The 14,525-nt window shown below is 35.4% G+C and overlaps 5 protein-coding genes across 6 annotated transcripts in view; 2 read left to right on the top strand and 3 right to left on the bottom strand.

Moving 5' to 3' along the window:
* Positions 1–4,279: 4,279 nt before the first annotated feature.
* Positions 4,280–7,398, bottom strand: LOC129575390 (probable cytochrome P450 9f2). The gene is given in 6 exon segments (XM_055458994.1): positions 4,280–5,147; positions 5,207–5,298; positions 5,366–6,244; positions 6,246–6,701; positions 6,772–6,997; positions 7,282–7,398. Coding segments are annotated over 5 exon segments (1,836 nt in total). The 5' UTR covers positions 6,984–6,997; positions 7,282–7,398; the 3' UTR covers positions 4,280–4,950.
* Positions 7,399–8,257: 859 nt separating this feature from the next.
* LOC129575159 (histone deacetylase 8-like) lies at positions 8,258–10,421 on the top strand. The gene is made up of 6 exons (XM_055458181.1): positions 8,258–8,721; positions 8,808–9,187; positions 9,266–9,565; positions 9,722–9,894; positions 9,996–10,202; positions 10,275–10,421. The coding sequence occupies exons 1-6, from the start codon at positions 8,647–8,649 to the stop codon at positions 10,307–10,309; spliced, it is 1,170 nt and encodes a 389-aa protein (XP_055314156.1). The 5' UTR covers positions 8,258–8,646; the 3' UTR covers positions 10,310–10,421.
* Positions 9,936–14,525, bottom strand: part of LOC129575250 (protein canopy 4) — a 381,491-nt gene continuing 376,901 nt past the window's right edge. Inside the window, exons 2-3 of one of the 2 annotated variants that reach the window (XM_055458559.1) lie at positions 11,032–11,229; positions 9,936–10,893 (exon numbers count right to left, since the gene is read on the bottom strand). In XM_055458559.1, the coding sequence (XP_055314534.1) occupies positions 10,419–10,893; positions 11,032–11,225 (669 nt within the window). In that variant the 5' untranslated portion in view covers positions 11,226–11,229 and the 3' untranslated portion in view covers positions 9,936–10,418. Of the gene's footprint in view, positions 10,894–11,031; positions 11,402–14,525 lie in introns of those variants that run through there. The other variant, XM_055458456.1, reaches the window with a different exon arrangement.
* LOC129575319 (DNA replication complex GINS protein PSF3) lies at positions 11,515–12,351 on the bottom strand. Its single transcript, XM_055458705.1, has one exon. It carries the CDS (start codon positions 12,254–12,256, stop codon positions 11,615–11,617), a length of 642 nt encoding a protein of 213 aa, XP_055314680.1. The 5' UTR covers positions 12,257–12,351; the 3' UTR covers positions 11,515–11,614.
* LOC129575349 (adrenodoxin-like protein 2, mitochondrial) lies at positions 12,642–13,950 on the top strand. The gene is made up of 3 exons (XM_055458850.1): positions 12,642–13,139; positions 13,206–13,393; positions 13,483–13,950. Exons 1-3 carry the CDS (start codon positions 12,952–12,954, stop codon positions 13,629–13,631), a joined length of 525 nt encoding a protein of 174 aa, XP_055314825.1. The 5' UTR covers positions 12,642–12,951; the 3' UTR covers positions 13,632–13,950.

Below are 14,525 nucleotides of genomic sequence, written 5' to 3' on the forward strand. Positions count from 1 at the left end.
TTTGTAAAATTCATTGTTTGGCTCTTCAAATGAATTCACTTTGATCCTAGGCAAACACACAAACAACAACGCCCTGTGAACCTCATCAATTTCAATGTGAATGAATGAAAAACAAAGTAAATGTCCATCATCGTCCACTTGACATGATCATTAGCACGTGAAACAGCATTTGTGCTGGTTTATTCCTAGGGGCTAATGAGTATTCGAAAACGTTCTACGTTTCGGAAAAAAATGACTTTATTCGTATTTTAAAGCAAGCATTCGCAACGCTCAGTAGTATAGTTATGCAGATTCTGTCCATGCCGGTTTTTTCAAGGTCGCAGCTGCAAGCGCGAAATCTTTGAATAGCGAAAAAAGAGAGTGTTGTTTTCAAAATTGAATGAAATTTATTAATGAATTTTAACAAATTATTATTATTATCATCACCAAGCAAAAATGACTAAACTTTTCTTTTGTTATCTAAAGCATGATCAGAATCCGAATTTCACCAACTTGATACAGAAATGCTGAAATGGACTATGACGTCGGAATACAGATAAGAAAAATGTAGAAAAGTTGTTGAGAAATGCTCATTTTGCATCGTTTGTCGTTTTATTTTGCTGTCGGATAGAAATGGCAAGTACAGAAAATGTACCAGAAACTGTGTGTCTAAATTCAGTGCGTAAAATGGCAATTGTCATCAGTTGTATATACAGTACAATCAAAGGGTGAACATAATGGATACCGGGCAACGCAGCCAACTTCACGTTGGTTGTCACTTGGTTACTACTGCAGCGCATTGACGTCTGCTTGTGTTCGAAAAAAAAAACCCAATTAAAATGAACTAAAACCAAATGAAAATTTATTCCAAATAATTTGAGAGATATATTTTTTAATAAAGTATAATTTCTACTTATATTCAACCAAGTTCTAGAGAAATCATAGTCTTTGTTTTGCTGCAACAAGGCTTTGTTGTTTAGTCAGAATGAGAGTAGAAATTAATTGTGAACAATCCATTTCAAAGTCTTATTGCAGCGAAACCAACTCTATGATTTTTTTTAAATTTTGCCAAATATAAATGGAAAAGGTACTCTTTCAGGAAATATGTTCTCTATTTTTTTTTTGATCTACTTTTCATTTGGTTCTAGTTAACTTTAATCTGGTTATTTTCAATCAGAAGCATACGTCAATCGCAACGCAAAGTGGCACAAGCTTGTACCATTTTTCGCATACACACGCGTATGAACGCAACGAGTGTATACAGAAAATGGGACATGCTTGTGCCACTTTGCGTTACGACTGACTGTAGTTGGCCGGGCAACCGCTTTGGCGTGGCGCTGTCAACAATGTTGCCCCATTTATTCACACCTTGAGTACAATTTGTGCCTATGTTTTGTCACTTCATGGACTTTCACACACACTAAATGACATTTCAGGCCTACTTTTGCCACCAGACGTCTTAAAGCGACATTGTAATCCGTTTTGAAGCATAGTTTGAACGATTTGTAGTTTTTCACTAATCGAATCGCATCGTTCACCGAAATTTTTAGCAAAGAAATATCCATTTCTTCCAACAATGGCAGTGCTTCGATAATATCGATGGGTAATCGTTATTTGTTATTTCCCACTTTTCGTTCTTATTTGTCAACTTGTATTTAGTTATAGTTGGATGATTATGTAAGAAATCCAATAAAACATCCACATTGAAATTATCGAAATTACCCCAATTGCTGAATTCAAACATTCTCAAATTGCCCGCTGGAATTGGTATCTTTTCTGATCCTGAAATATGTGTGACTTTTAGTTCTGTCAGACGCGGAAAATTGATTTCGTCAATCTCATTATATTTTCCAAGTTCAATGTGAGAAATTTCCAAACGTTCAAGGAACTGAAGTTGCTGACTGGCAAGGAGTGTTTTGGTGTTAAGTCTTCCTAAAGTTAAACTCCGAAGCTGTGGATTCAAGTGCAGCATTTCTACACAAATAGCATTATGGTAGTCATCTACATCACCACCATGATCATAAAATCCTCTTGCTTCAGGATCATATTTCAGTTGATTCAATTGAGGAAAATGTAAACACTTGCGTTTAAGTCTACTCGTATGAATCGACAAATTACGTACGTTTGGGAATAATTAATTCAATCGAACAGCTTTACGAAATCTTGTATGATTCTTGTCCAAATAACAATATTGAAGGCTAACTGTTTCAGCATTTGGATATGGTTTATTCACATAAGAAATAGTTCTTCGTCGGATTACAATTTCAGTTGTTGATTCGCTACAATATTTGTTCACATACTTTAGCAGTTTGTAAGCGAATAATTTATGTTGAACATCTATCTCTTGCTTCGAAATTAAATGTCCAAAATAGCGAAGCAAGAGATACAGTTTTGGTAACGATACGGTTTCCGTATCATTGATCATAATTAGGACGTGCCAATAGTAGTGCCCGTTCCATTTTACAAATGTTCCCCGCCCGAAATTCCTGGCAAATGCTAATTCAGCGGCTGTCCTCAGATGCTTGTTTGTATCGACAATAGTAACGAGATCGGCGAGGCTCAAATACAAGAAAATGCTCTCAAGACAATCATCATTCAGGCCCGTTAGTTTTTTTGTCATTGCATTTGATTCATTGATGGTCTCAGATTTTGATGGCTTCGCTTTTTGGTCGCAATCCTTGTTTCGATAGAACTTTCTCAACACGAATCTAATCATTTTTGACAGTAGACGAGATTTTGCATCACTTTCAATTTATCTTTTTTTTGTATTACCGATTTTGATTCAAACGAAAAAAATCTATTGTATTTTTTTATCACAATTTGTTTGTTTGGTTCAGCCTGTTGAGAATGCTGATGCAAGAAAAATGAGCTTGGTGTGATTGCGGCCACAGTTGATATGAAACTGAAAATGGAATGCAGAAAAATATAATTAAATGCAAACTATTTTGTTGATCATAAATATGAACCGGCCGTTCGAAAATACCAACAATAATCTTGGATAATAACAACAATAATCACCAGAGAAAAATGTTTAAAAAGTTGTTCATTTTTCACCAAAAAGTGAACATCTTCTGCTATGTTTTAATCGTCTAAATCCAGCACAAATTTTCTATGCTGGTACAGATACGAAAAAGAATACTATTTTCGACCAAAAATCGTATTTTCATTAGTGCACGCTCATGTATTTCTATGTAAATATACACTAATTTGTATACCATACAGGTATATGTTTTTAATACCTTACCTGTCTAATCGGTTTTGGCATATCCTGGACTACCTGAACGGCTTTTGGATCCCAAATAAAACACTTTTTTTTCGTTTATTTTCGTACTTTATTTTGAATCATGTTAATGTTGTTTGAACAAAAAAAGGGTTTGAACGGAAGGCGATAGCTTGAAGCGAAAATGCATTGTTTCTTAATATACAAAATATTTCTGGAGCGAACCTAGCGAAAATATTCTGAACTAACAAACTGTTATATGCTTTTACGCTAATTCACCAAAAACGTGGTGAATAGTATTCAGTGATATTTGAAATTACTGAAAAAACCGAATGTTGAAAAAAAATCAGTTTTGAAACAAATAATCATTAAACAATTGATGATTTTTTTCATTTAATCTTTTTAGTTTCCATTTGTTTAATGGTTTAATGCTTCAAAACAGATTTTCTTTTGTCATTCGTTTTTTTCTTCTGTAAATGTTGTTATATTTTTTCCGTCGGCAATACGTTGCTGAGTTTTTTCGTTGTGCAACTGGTGAAAATAGCTCATGTAACCTTGCCGACGGCATAAATACAATACAATACAAATTACAGAAAAGAATCCGAATGCTGAAAAAAATCAGTTTTGAAACCAATAGTCATGAAACAATTAAAAACTAAAAAGATTCAATGAAAAAAAATCGGACATTCATTTTCATCGGACAATTTAATTGAAACAGTAGCATCCCACAGAATGAGTGTGTCGTACTGAACCATTAGTGGATGAGCTGCGGAACGAAAAAGAAGAGACCATGGGTTCAAATCTCACAAATGCTCGATTTTTTTCCCATTGTATCTGTTTATTTTTCATTCGTTTTATGGTTCTTTGCTTCGCGAGAGTCATATGCCCCTAGGTTTATTCTCAATCAGTGAACACTTACTTTTGCAATTGAAAAAATACCATTAGATCAAATCTATTTGATTTTTTTTTTCATTTAGTTAAGCAATGTGATATCATTTGGTCAGAACAAACACATTTGATTTTAGATTTTGTAGAATATTTAGGGGAAAATATATGTGTCTAATCAAATATAACCGTGTATCTTTTCAGATATTTCTGTTTATTGTTTGGCTCGTTATTTTATTGAAATAATTTCATAATCATTGCAAATGTAGCGAATTTTCTGCATAATATATCTATAGGTGAGATTGAGAGTGGTGTATGTTTCACTGACTTTGTTATGAAAGAGAAGAGTAAGTTTCTTTCGACTCAAAAATGGTTAAAGGCGAGTATGTTCATTTCTGGCGGGTCGTCACGGTTTTTTGCGGTTTCCGTGGAACTGATAAGTATAATATGAGTTGTAGCACTCGAGGTCTTCTATAACATTGCTGAAGTCGGTTATCTCTTATCTCTTATCTCTTATCAGTTCCGCGAAAAGCGCGAAAGATGATAAGAAAAAAAAAGTTCTATATAAAATTTGCTTTTTTATGTGCGCGATTTGCGCGCAACTGATAAGAGATAAGAGATAGATGCCTTCAGCAATGTTATAGAAGACCTTGAGTGCTACAACTTTGCCGAAGACACCATGTTGTTATCTCCTATCAGTTGCGCGAAAACCGTGAAGACCGCAGAGGCTAGACGGTACTACGACATACTCTACTTTAACGCCAACAGAATCATCAGAAAACATACTCGCCTTTTCAAAAATATAAATCGAAGAAAAAACATACTCCACTCTCAATCTCACCCATAGATATGGTTTTGTTGCTGAATCATGTTAGCGATGTTACTTCGAACATTAAACTTTTTCGTGGTTTAAGTTCCAAATGCACTCCGTTCTCTCCGTCTAGAGTGAATGCTGTTTTCTTCAGTTTCATTGGGATATGTGTTTTTTCATTTGGTTCAAATGAGAAATTCAACAGCAAATTGTATAGAATCGCTTTAATTTCCATCAAAGCAAAACGAGAACCTGAAAATATGTATTTATGATCAAAGCTTCCAAGTTGCAATAGTTCGAAATTAGCTCACCGATACAGTTACGCGGGCCGATTCCGAATGGTAGGTATGTTTCTGGATTAATAGTATGCTTGTTCTCATCGGAAAATCGTTCTGGGTCGAACCTAGGGGGAAAGAACTATTGAAATATTTACTTCATTGACACGCATTGACAAATATTCATAGGCGAACCTTTCGGGCTCGTTGAAATTTTTTGGGTCACGATGTATGGAAAAGGTGGGAAAGAAGAGGATTGCACCTTTCTCCACTTTGAATTTTATTTTTTCGCCATCGTCATAAACGTAATCCTTCGTGCAAGTACGATCATTCACAGTTGCTGGTGGCCATTTTCGAAGTGTTTCGCAAATCACTTGATCCAAATACTTCATTTTCTGTAGAGCATCGTAGGTGATGCGTTTTCCTCCGAGTTGTTGGTTGGTTTCAATTATTTCTTCGTACAGTTTTTGTTGAACATCTGGATTAACCGCAATTTCGTAAGCAGAAAATGTCAATAACGTCGCTGATGTATCGAATCCAGCAGCGAAGAAAACAAAGCATTGGGCAACGATTTCATCATCGCTCCAGGCACGATTCACAGTCACCTTACCCACTTCGGACTCTTCAACGGTTGCAAATCCTTCCTTGTCGATTTTATCTCTATCGTCTGTTTGATTCTTTAGTGTTCCTTCACGAATTTGCATCAAAATATTTATCATATCCGGACGATGGATGTTGTTCTTCTTGCGAATATCCATCGTTTCCAAAATTGTATTCTTGAAAGAATTTCCAACGCGGCCATTCGAGAAAGAAATGTTGAAAGCTCGTGCAATAGCTGGAAATTTGTCTATGATGAAGAACCTAAGTAACGTTTGGATTCGGTGGCGTGCAAAGCAAATGTGCCGCCCGACGCAGATGCTGTGCCGCCCGACGCAGATGCCCAAAATGCCGCCCCAAAAATTACCTTTATTACTAAAATACAATATTTTTGCTCGCTTCGCTCGCAATTTTGCCGCCCCACGGCAAGTGCCGCCCGACGCAATTGCGTCGTTCGCGTCGTACTTTGCACGCCACCGTTTGGATTGAAGTGAAATCCATCAAGATTTTCCCGTTTTCATAGAATTCATTCGTCGGATCTTCAAATGAGTTAATTTTAAGTCCAAAGGCACAAGTTGCAATGACATCGTTTGTGTATCGCGTAAAGAAATCCTTCATTTCGATGTTCACTTTCTCACCCTTTTGAACCTTGTTCAAAAAGTGTTTCACCACTTCATCAGTGCATTCGGTAACCAATTCAAACATTTGTCGCATTTTACTTCCGGTAAATGCTGGACTTAGCGTGGCTCTCATTTGACGCCATTTCTCGCCTTTCATGAGAAACAATGCGTTGCCCCATAGTTTGTCCGTTTTTTCATCGACAAATGTATTATGATCTTCAAAATTATCGAAACTTTTTATGAAAATGTGTTTATATAATTTCGAATCGCGAACAATGAATTGTGGGGCACGGAAGTCAAATAATCCATAAATTCTGCAAAGTTCAATCATATTTCATGTCTAATTACTTTTGTCTGTTGCTTCAAAGAAGAAAAAAAACTTACGCCTCATTTGGAAATGCGTGGAATAATTTGTCTGAAAATTCAGCTGCAGTGTACTTGCCAAGGTATAATCCGACATTGCTTCCGATCAAGAACTTGGGCTTTATGTATTTTATATTACGACGTTCGAAGTAGTCATTGTTGGCTGTAGCCCACTTGTAAAACGCGTAAAATATCAAAGATATTGCCGCGAACAAAATCAATTCGCCAAACATTGTTATCTGAAATTCTGAGAAGATACAGCAATTAATAGATTTTCAATTTCCGCAAACGCAACACATTCCCTCATTGAAACGCAATAATTTTCTTCATAAACGCTGTGTTTTTTCCCCTTTTAGAACAAAAAACTGATACCAAAAGGAAACAATTTAATGTATTATAATATTTCATAATAATCAATATGGAAGCTTTGACCTTGAATTGTTAATAATTCGCTTATATAATAAACTAGTGTGTCGTATTTTGTTCACATTCCCAATATAGGTAGTTATGATGAATCAAATAATTTCTTACGTTTCGTTTCCGCTTGATAGTAGGTGCTCAATGCTTAACGGATCGTAACAAACTAACTACATTCATTCGACATTGCCAATGATTTTAAACTAAAATGGCTCCAATGGCAATACAAGCAGTGAGCCTGTATGTTATAGTTAGAATACATTGCGATTACTGCGTATTTGTATCCCGTGTGGAATTTTTTTTGACTGTCCAAGTCAGTTGATTAATTTGGGACATTCAGTGACTATTTGATTGACTAGAAGTGATTGTCTCGAACAAAATGAGCAACTGCAGTTAACTTTAATCAATCTTAGCCAAATGTCCCAAATTGGTCGACTGACTGAAAGAATAACTAAACGTGATTGTCTCCATACAAATGCATTGCATAATTTCAATCAACTTAACCAGTTTCAGTAGTGTATCACTACATACAGCTACATACAACTGAGTGACTGTTGGTCATTTTATTTGCACACGGGATGGTATACAAACAAATTCAATTTAGCTTGATGACGTCATATTTGTATTTTGATAATGAGTATCTTTTTAGAATTGCATTCAATAAGAGCTATTTAAACCACTCAAAATCGGTACGATTCTTTTTTATCTTTGAATTGTAAATAGGGGAATATTTGTATTTACCAACTGTTATCAATTGATTATGTATACACAATTATTCATGCATATTAGAAAATTAATTGAAAACAGAAAGGGACGAAAAACAATTTTCCATTTTAGAGTCTTCATTCTCACTCTTTACACTTTTATTACATTTAGATTTGAAGTTTCTATATGAAGAAAATGTAAAAAATTACTATTCGAAGTACATAGGCAGATCTTGACGTTCTTTGATTTTAAAATAAATCACGGTGTTTATTCACCATACTTTTGAATGAAATTTAAATCAATTTTCTGCTGAAAAATGGTCAAATTACCTCCTCATCCAGAGTAAATGAACAGATTCCTACCAGAAAATTATGAAATTTACATTAAAAATTCAAATTTTTCTTAGTCATATTCACATTGATCATTATTATACAAAGACTTCTGATCTCAAAGATGTTGAAGTTTCCACATCTCCTTGGTTAATTTATAAAGGAAATCCATTCGCATAATCACATAGCATTTTTCTAATTTTAAATATTTTTTTTCCACAGATGATCTACCGTTTTTTGTTTATCGCATATATAAAAAGTTTGTAAACAAAAACAAAGTCGAGAGTAACTGTCACTGTAGTGCGATTTCAGCTGTCATAATAACAAAAGTAGTAGATTATGAGGTCGGTGCGTTGAGTGCGTTTTGTTGACAGGCGACAATTCGAATAAAACAGTCAAAGAGTCTTTGTTTATATAAAATATTCTTTAAAACAAAGCCAATGCAATGCCACGAGTTGCGTACGTTATTAGTGAGGAATTGATCAAACAATGTGACAAAATTCCGGTGTTGAAAAAGCGTGTAAGAAAAACTTCACCTTATATTTATAAAAAAAAAATTTAGAAAATTATAATGTTATTTTAATCGTTGGTATTTTTAACCGGCAGGCTTCGATGGTACATGAATTGATCCGAGCATATAATTTGCACCGGCTGATGGATTGTGTCAAACCGAATGTGGCGAGCGATGAGAATTTATCCCTATTTCATTCACAATATTATTTGGATTATCTCAAAAATGAATGTACTGCCGAATTAAGTTTTGAAAGTGTTGGCTCAGATGATGATGATGATGCTGAGGATTCAGACACATCCGATGTTGATGACGAACAGTTGAATTATGGTTTGGGATACGATTGTCCAAAGATTTTCAATTTATGGAAGTTTGTGCGTGTAATTGCTGGCGCATCTGTGACAGCTGCCAATTTGCTGTTAAGCAATCGACGGATAGTGATAAATTGGTGCGGAGGATGGCATCATGCACAAAGGTAACATTTTTAAAATGGATTCAACTATTTTCATGGATTGAATTGCAACCTGCATATTAAATTGCTCTGCAATTCTAGAGATGAAGCAGAAGGATTTTGTTATGTCAACGACATTGCCATAGCCATTCAACGGTTACGAACTCGGTTCCAGCGAATATTATACATTGATTTAGACGTTCATCATGGAAATGGCGTGGAAAATGCCTTTGCTTACACGAGACGCGTGTTCACGGTTTCATTCCATCAATTTCAACCGGGTTTTTTCCCAGGCACCGGCAATGTGGATGACTGCGGCCATGGTATTGGCAAGGGCTATTGCGTGAATTTCCCATATAAATCACACATTCGCGGTGAATTATTCATTAAATATTTTTACAAGTTAGTTGAACCATTTCCGCCAATTTGTTCATTTTATCATAAGCACGCCTTACCTCGTCAGCTGTCTTGAAAAAAGTGCTCGATGCCATCAAAGACCTGCTCAATGAAGCCACCTTGATAAAAACCACCGATTTGTTTTGTTCGTTTAATTCGTAGAACTCTTACGGAAATACTGAACAAATATCAACCTGATGCATGTGTCGTACAGTGCGGAGCCGATTCGATTGTCAGCGATCCACTCGGCGGTACTAATTTATTGCCCGAAGATCTAGCCATTTGTGTTGAACGAATTTTATCATGGGATCTACCAACTATATTCCTAGGCGGCGGTAAGCGAAAGCACTAACTATTTTAATAAAATGATATTTGATTTCGGTTTTAATCAAGTCTTTATTGATAAATCATTTATCTTTTGCGCCACGCATCAAAGGTGGTTACAATTTTCAAAATGCGGCACGATATTGGACAACATTAACATCGATCATATGCAAAACAAGGGAACCGCTTGATAACGATTTACCAGATAATGAATATTTCCTTCGCTACGGACCCGGCTATGAATTATCGATTCCGAGAAAACAATTGGATGATTTGAATACGGAAAATGACATGGAAACTACTTATCAAACAATTATAGGTAACTTTGGATGGAAGATTGTGACAAATTTTAATTGACTAATGATTTGCTATTATTATTATTTTTCCACAGAAAACCTGAAAAAGTACAATGTGTTCAACTGTTAAAATTCATTCTAACAAACAACGAGAGGCGTGGAATAGGAAAATCTCATTTGTTTGAATATATATTTTATCACTTGTTTTTTTTTTCTAATTAAAAATGTCCAATTGTAATTTATAGTTCCTCTTTGCTTCCTTTTTGGTTTTCTTCTTCTTTTTTGCTTTCTTCTTCATCAAATGTTTCGTAGAGACATGTTGAATCCTCGTCCTTTAGAATAATGTCTTCACAAAGGTATTTGATGAGTGGAACACCTTTCTCTTCTTCATGATAGTACCAATCTTCTACATCGCTTTCGTATTGTTCAGCTAATGTCTCACACTGTGTCTTCAGACGGCTTACTTCAGCTGGCGGTGAGTCCCACAGTTCATAGGGCATACCTAAATCAACTTTGACTCCCTTGTTGACAAGACCATGCAATGTTTTGAACGTTTGTGACATGCCTTTGGCAAAACGTGTGCTGCCTTTACGTTCTTTGTGCAAATTGTACTGCAAAACTCGATCGCAAATGTCCTCCAACGATTCGATAAGACGCAATTCACTCTTTTTGTACACGACACGCTCCTTCGGTTTTACGTCATCAACTTGATAACTAGGAACGGAAACGAATATTACCAGAGGAAATGTGAATTTTGTTACAAAATAAATTTGTATTATGGATGAAAATGTGATAAAAAACTTGGTTGCAATAAAAAAAAATATTAAATTTAAAAGTAAATTGAATGAGTACCCAAGATCGATAATTTCGCGAGACTTTCCGGTTTCTTTCAGTCGTTCCGTTAGTTCAGTGGCCAGAATTTTACAGGCTTCACATCTATTTGCGTAAACTACACCATGTTCTTCTTCTTCAATGGAACAATTAACACCGAAAATAATGCATGCACTTATTGCAATGCACACAAGGAATTTCTGCTGTGCCAGCATTTTTTTCCGATTACGTTCAACAATTTCTTAGTTCGTTGCTAGCAACAATGCGATCGTATCGTTAGCTTATCACTGGTTCAGACTAAAATGCAGATAATACGCTGTGGATTCGTTCTATATAAACAGTATTCCGTGCGGTGGAAATGAAATGTCATTCCGAAGTCTGATATGTCTTTTGTTTACCGGCTATTACAGCAAATCAAATGTCATGCGTATTCGCCACGCTCGGCGATTTCACTCACACAAAATTGGCGCGTATTCATCAACACAACCATGGTAAATACTACCAATGAAAAAAAAAAACTTCTACGAGATGAATTCGTTTATTTTGAAGAAAAAAATCAATTGATACTTAAATGCAAATGAAATGATATTAGTTTTTTATTTTGTTAAATTCTCGGACTTTTTGAGAGTCGTGGATTTTCATCGAAACCATCGTCGAGTTGAGCTCGTCGTCGTTTTTGATGATTGGAAACCATGAGCGGTGTGTGCAGTAGTTCGGCTCGTCCACTCAGCCATTTCAAATGTTTTTCAGTTGTTGAACATCCAATTGCATACAATATCGATTCGATGTGCTCGAATTTTTGTGCATTTTTCAAACCTCTGGCTGCGTCTTTGCTTAAATCGATGAGCAAACGGCATCGTGCACGACACGTTTCGTAAAGCATTTGTGCGAGTGTATTACTGTTGTCGAACGGCACCACATACTGACCAAATGTGTAGAAAAACTTGTTCATTCGACCCAAATCCACGGCTAATGCATCGGCTTCGCAAATTTCCTTAAGTCGACTTTTGTAAATGTCCGGCACTTGGAAGTTTAGTGTTCGCGAACGTGACAATCTGGTTTGATGAATTGCATACCAAAGTGGAAGCTCAATCTTTTCACCACGCGAAATATTCGGTTTATCAAATGTTGGATCCAATGTTCCAATTCCATGCAGCAATGCTTCGGCAATGCATGGAATTTTCTCCTGCGTCACCAAAATATCCGGAATCGAATAGTAATTCGTTTGATAACTTGTTATATGCATTTTTATTTGCAGCCACTTTATTTGCTCTGCGACTTTCAGCCAGACGAATGTTCTATTGATGTAAACAAAAAGGCGGTGACTTTGACGTTTGTGCTTTTGACTGTTGTCGCTGTGAATTTTAGTTGGTTTTTTCGTCACAGCTACTTTGTTACATCATTTCTAGAACTTATTAAATTCCACATTTAGAAAACGTATCGTAAATTATTCGAGTTTATTCTGCGTTTTTGACTCTTTTTCATATTTTTACAAATACATTTTTTTTCGTTCAAATCGTCTTTCAAATTCCATTAAACGCATCCATTATCGTTGAAGATTTTACCATGGCGAAGTGGTACTCTGTCGGCATGCGAAAGAAGTAATTTCGACATAACTTTCACTCTGTGTGATTAGACCCATTTGACGTATAAACACGCTCAAACGATACACTCGTGTGTCTGTATCTGCACTCAAGAAAAATATTAGTCTATCACATACAGGTCGATGATTTGAATATTTTAATATTATAATCAAGACTGAGTCTTGGAGTAACACAAAACGTGATCGTGTGGCATCTAAATTAATTTTGACAGCTCCTTAATAGTTTTGTTTTCACTACTGCAACTAAGTTTATTTCTTTTCGTTTTTGCGACGTTGAATTTTTCTTCAGTTGAGTGCATTTCCTACTTCCTTGTTGTACAAATCGTTTATCAATCAAAATGTTACGAAATACTTTTTTTATTGCTGCACACACATTAGCCAGACCGCATAGCATACGCACATGTGGTGAAATTGCATTCAGAAAAGTAATTAATGCGGTCCCAGCAATTAGTGAAATGCCATCATTTAGAGCTATGGGCCATGCCAAGAGTTTTTCAACAAATGTACCAAATCTACAAAAAGATGAGTGAGTACTTGCAATAAAATTGCACTTTTGGATTAATGACTAAATACGTTTTTTTTGCTGTTACAGAATTGAAGTATTTTTCGTAAAAGCTGACGGTACCAAAGTCAGGGGCACTGGAAAAATTGGTGATTCATTGCTTGATGTGGTTGTTAATAATAGTATTGACTTGGAAGGCTTTGGTGCCTGTGAAGGAACGCTCACTTGCTCAACGTGCCATTTGATATTCAAACAAGACGATTACGATCGATTACCAGGTAATGTCTATGATCGTTAAATACAATTGTTTATTAAACGAAAAAAAAAAATTACAATTAATTTGTAATGACATTGGTTGCTCTTGTAGAAAAACCCGGCGACGAAGAATTGGACATGTTGGACCTGGCCTATGAACTAACAGACACATCACGATTGGGCTGCCAAATAATTTTATCAAAAGAACTGAATGGCCTTGAAGTTCGAGTTCCAACAACGATAAACGATGCCAGAAGTTAACTACTTCCCAACACTCGCACAACTCATTTTGCAATAGATAGTCGGAAGGTGTACAAATTACCATACCAAACTAGGTGGCAATATATCATTCACATACAATTCAATCCTATTGTCTAAAGAATGTTTTAGAAAAGAAGTGCTTTATATTTTATACACAAAAATTGCATGGCAACACCTCATGAAAATTGTACGTTAAAGGACAACAAACAAACACATGGCAAATTATTGAGACATTCAATAGATGAATAGTTGTTGTTGTGTTTTCTTCAAGTATATGTTATGATTTAACAAAAATAAAGAAAAAATCGAAATGACATTATCATGATGACTTTTATTGAATGTATATTGACCGATGTGTAGTGGAATGAGACAAGGTGTCGATAAGATTTATGGTGTATTTCAGATTTATCTTTTTTAGTTACAAAACCGATGAAATCGACATCTTCTCTACTCTCAACCGTATTAACCTTGACTTTGATAGGCAAGGAAATACCATTTTATTCCTTCATGGTGCGTTTTGTATCGCTTAGCGAATATTAAGTTGTAAGTTTGTTGTGGATGTAATTGAATTTGATTTAAAAAAATTTGAATATTTGTATTCAAATGAATCAAGCTCAAACCTAACGTAACTCAATGATTTTCTGCACATTTATTTATTTTTCGGAGGTTATCACCGCGATAAGAAAGAACAATCGATCACAAGAAACAATAATCTACATCGACTGTTATATGAGATATCGAAAATGATCTGACTTTCAATTGAGGAAATTGTTTTCAATTTAAATCAGCAAAATTAATTTCTATTCGAATCTGGATGAAAATTGTGGAGATTAAGATGTTTGTCGGTTTTCTACAAATCATTAGTGAATACAACAATAGATGTGTCCATTAACA

Source organism: Sitodiplosis mosellana, unplaced genomic scaffold (assembly GCF_009176505.1).
Source record: "Sitodiplosis mosellana isolate CC-2019 unplaced genomic scaffold, AAFC_SMos_1.0 Smas_scaffold_1, whole genome shotgun sequence".
Classification (NCBI taxonomy): domain Eukaryota; kingdom Metazoa; phylum Arthropoda; class Insecta; order Diptera; family Cecidomyiidae; genus Sitodiplosis; species Sitodiplosis mosellana.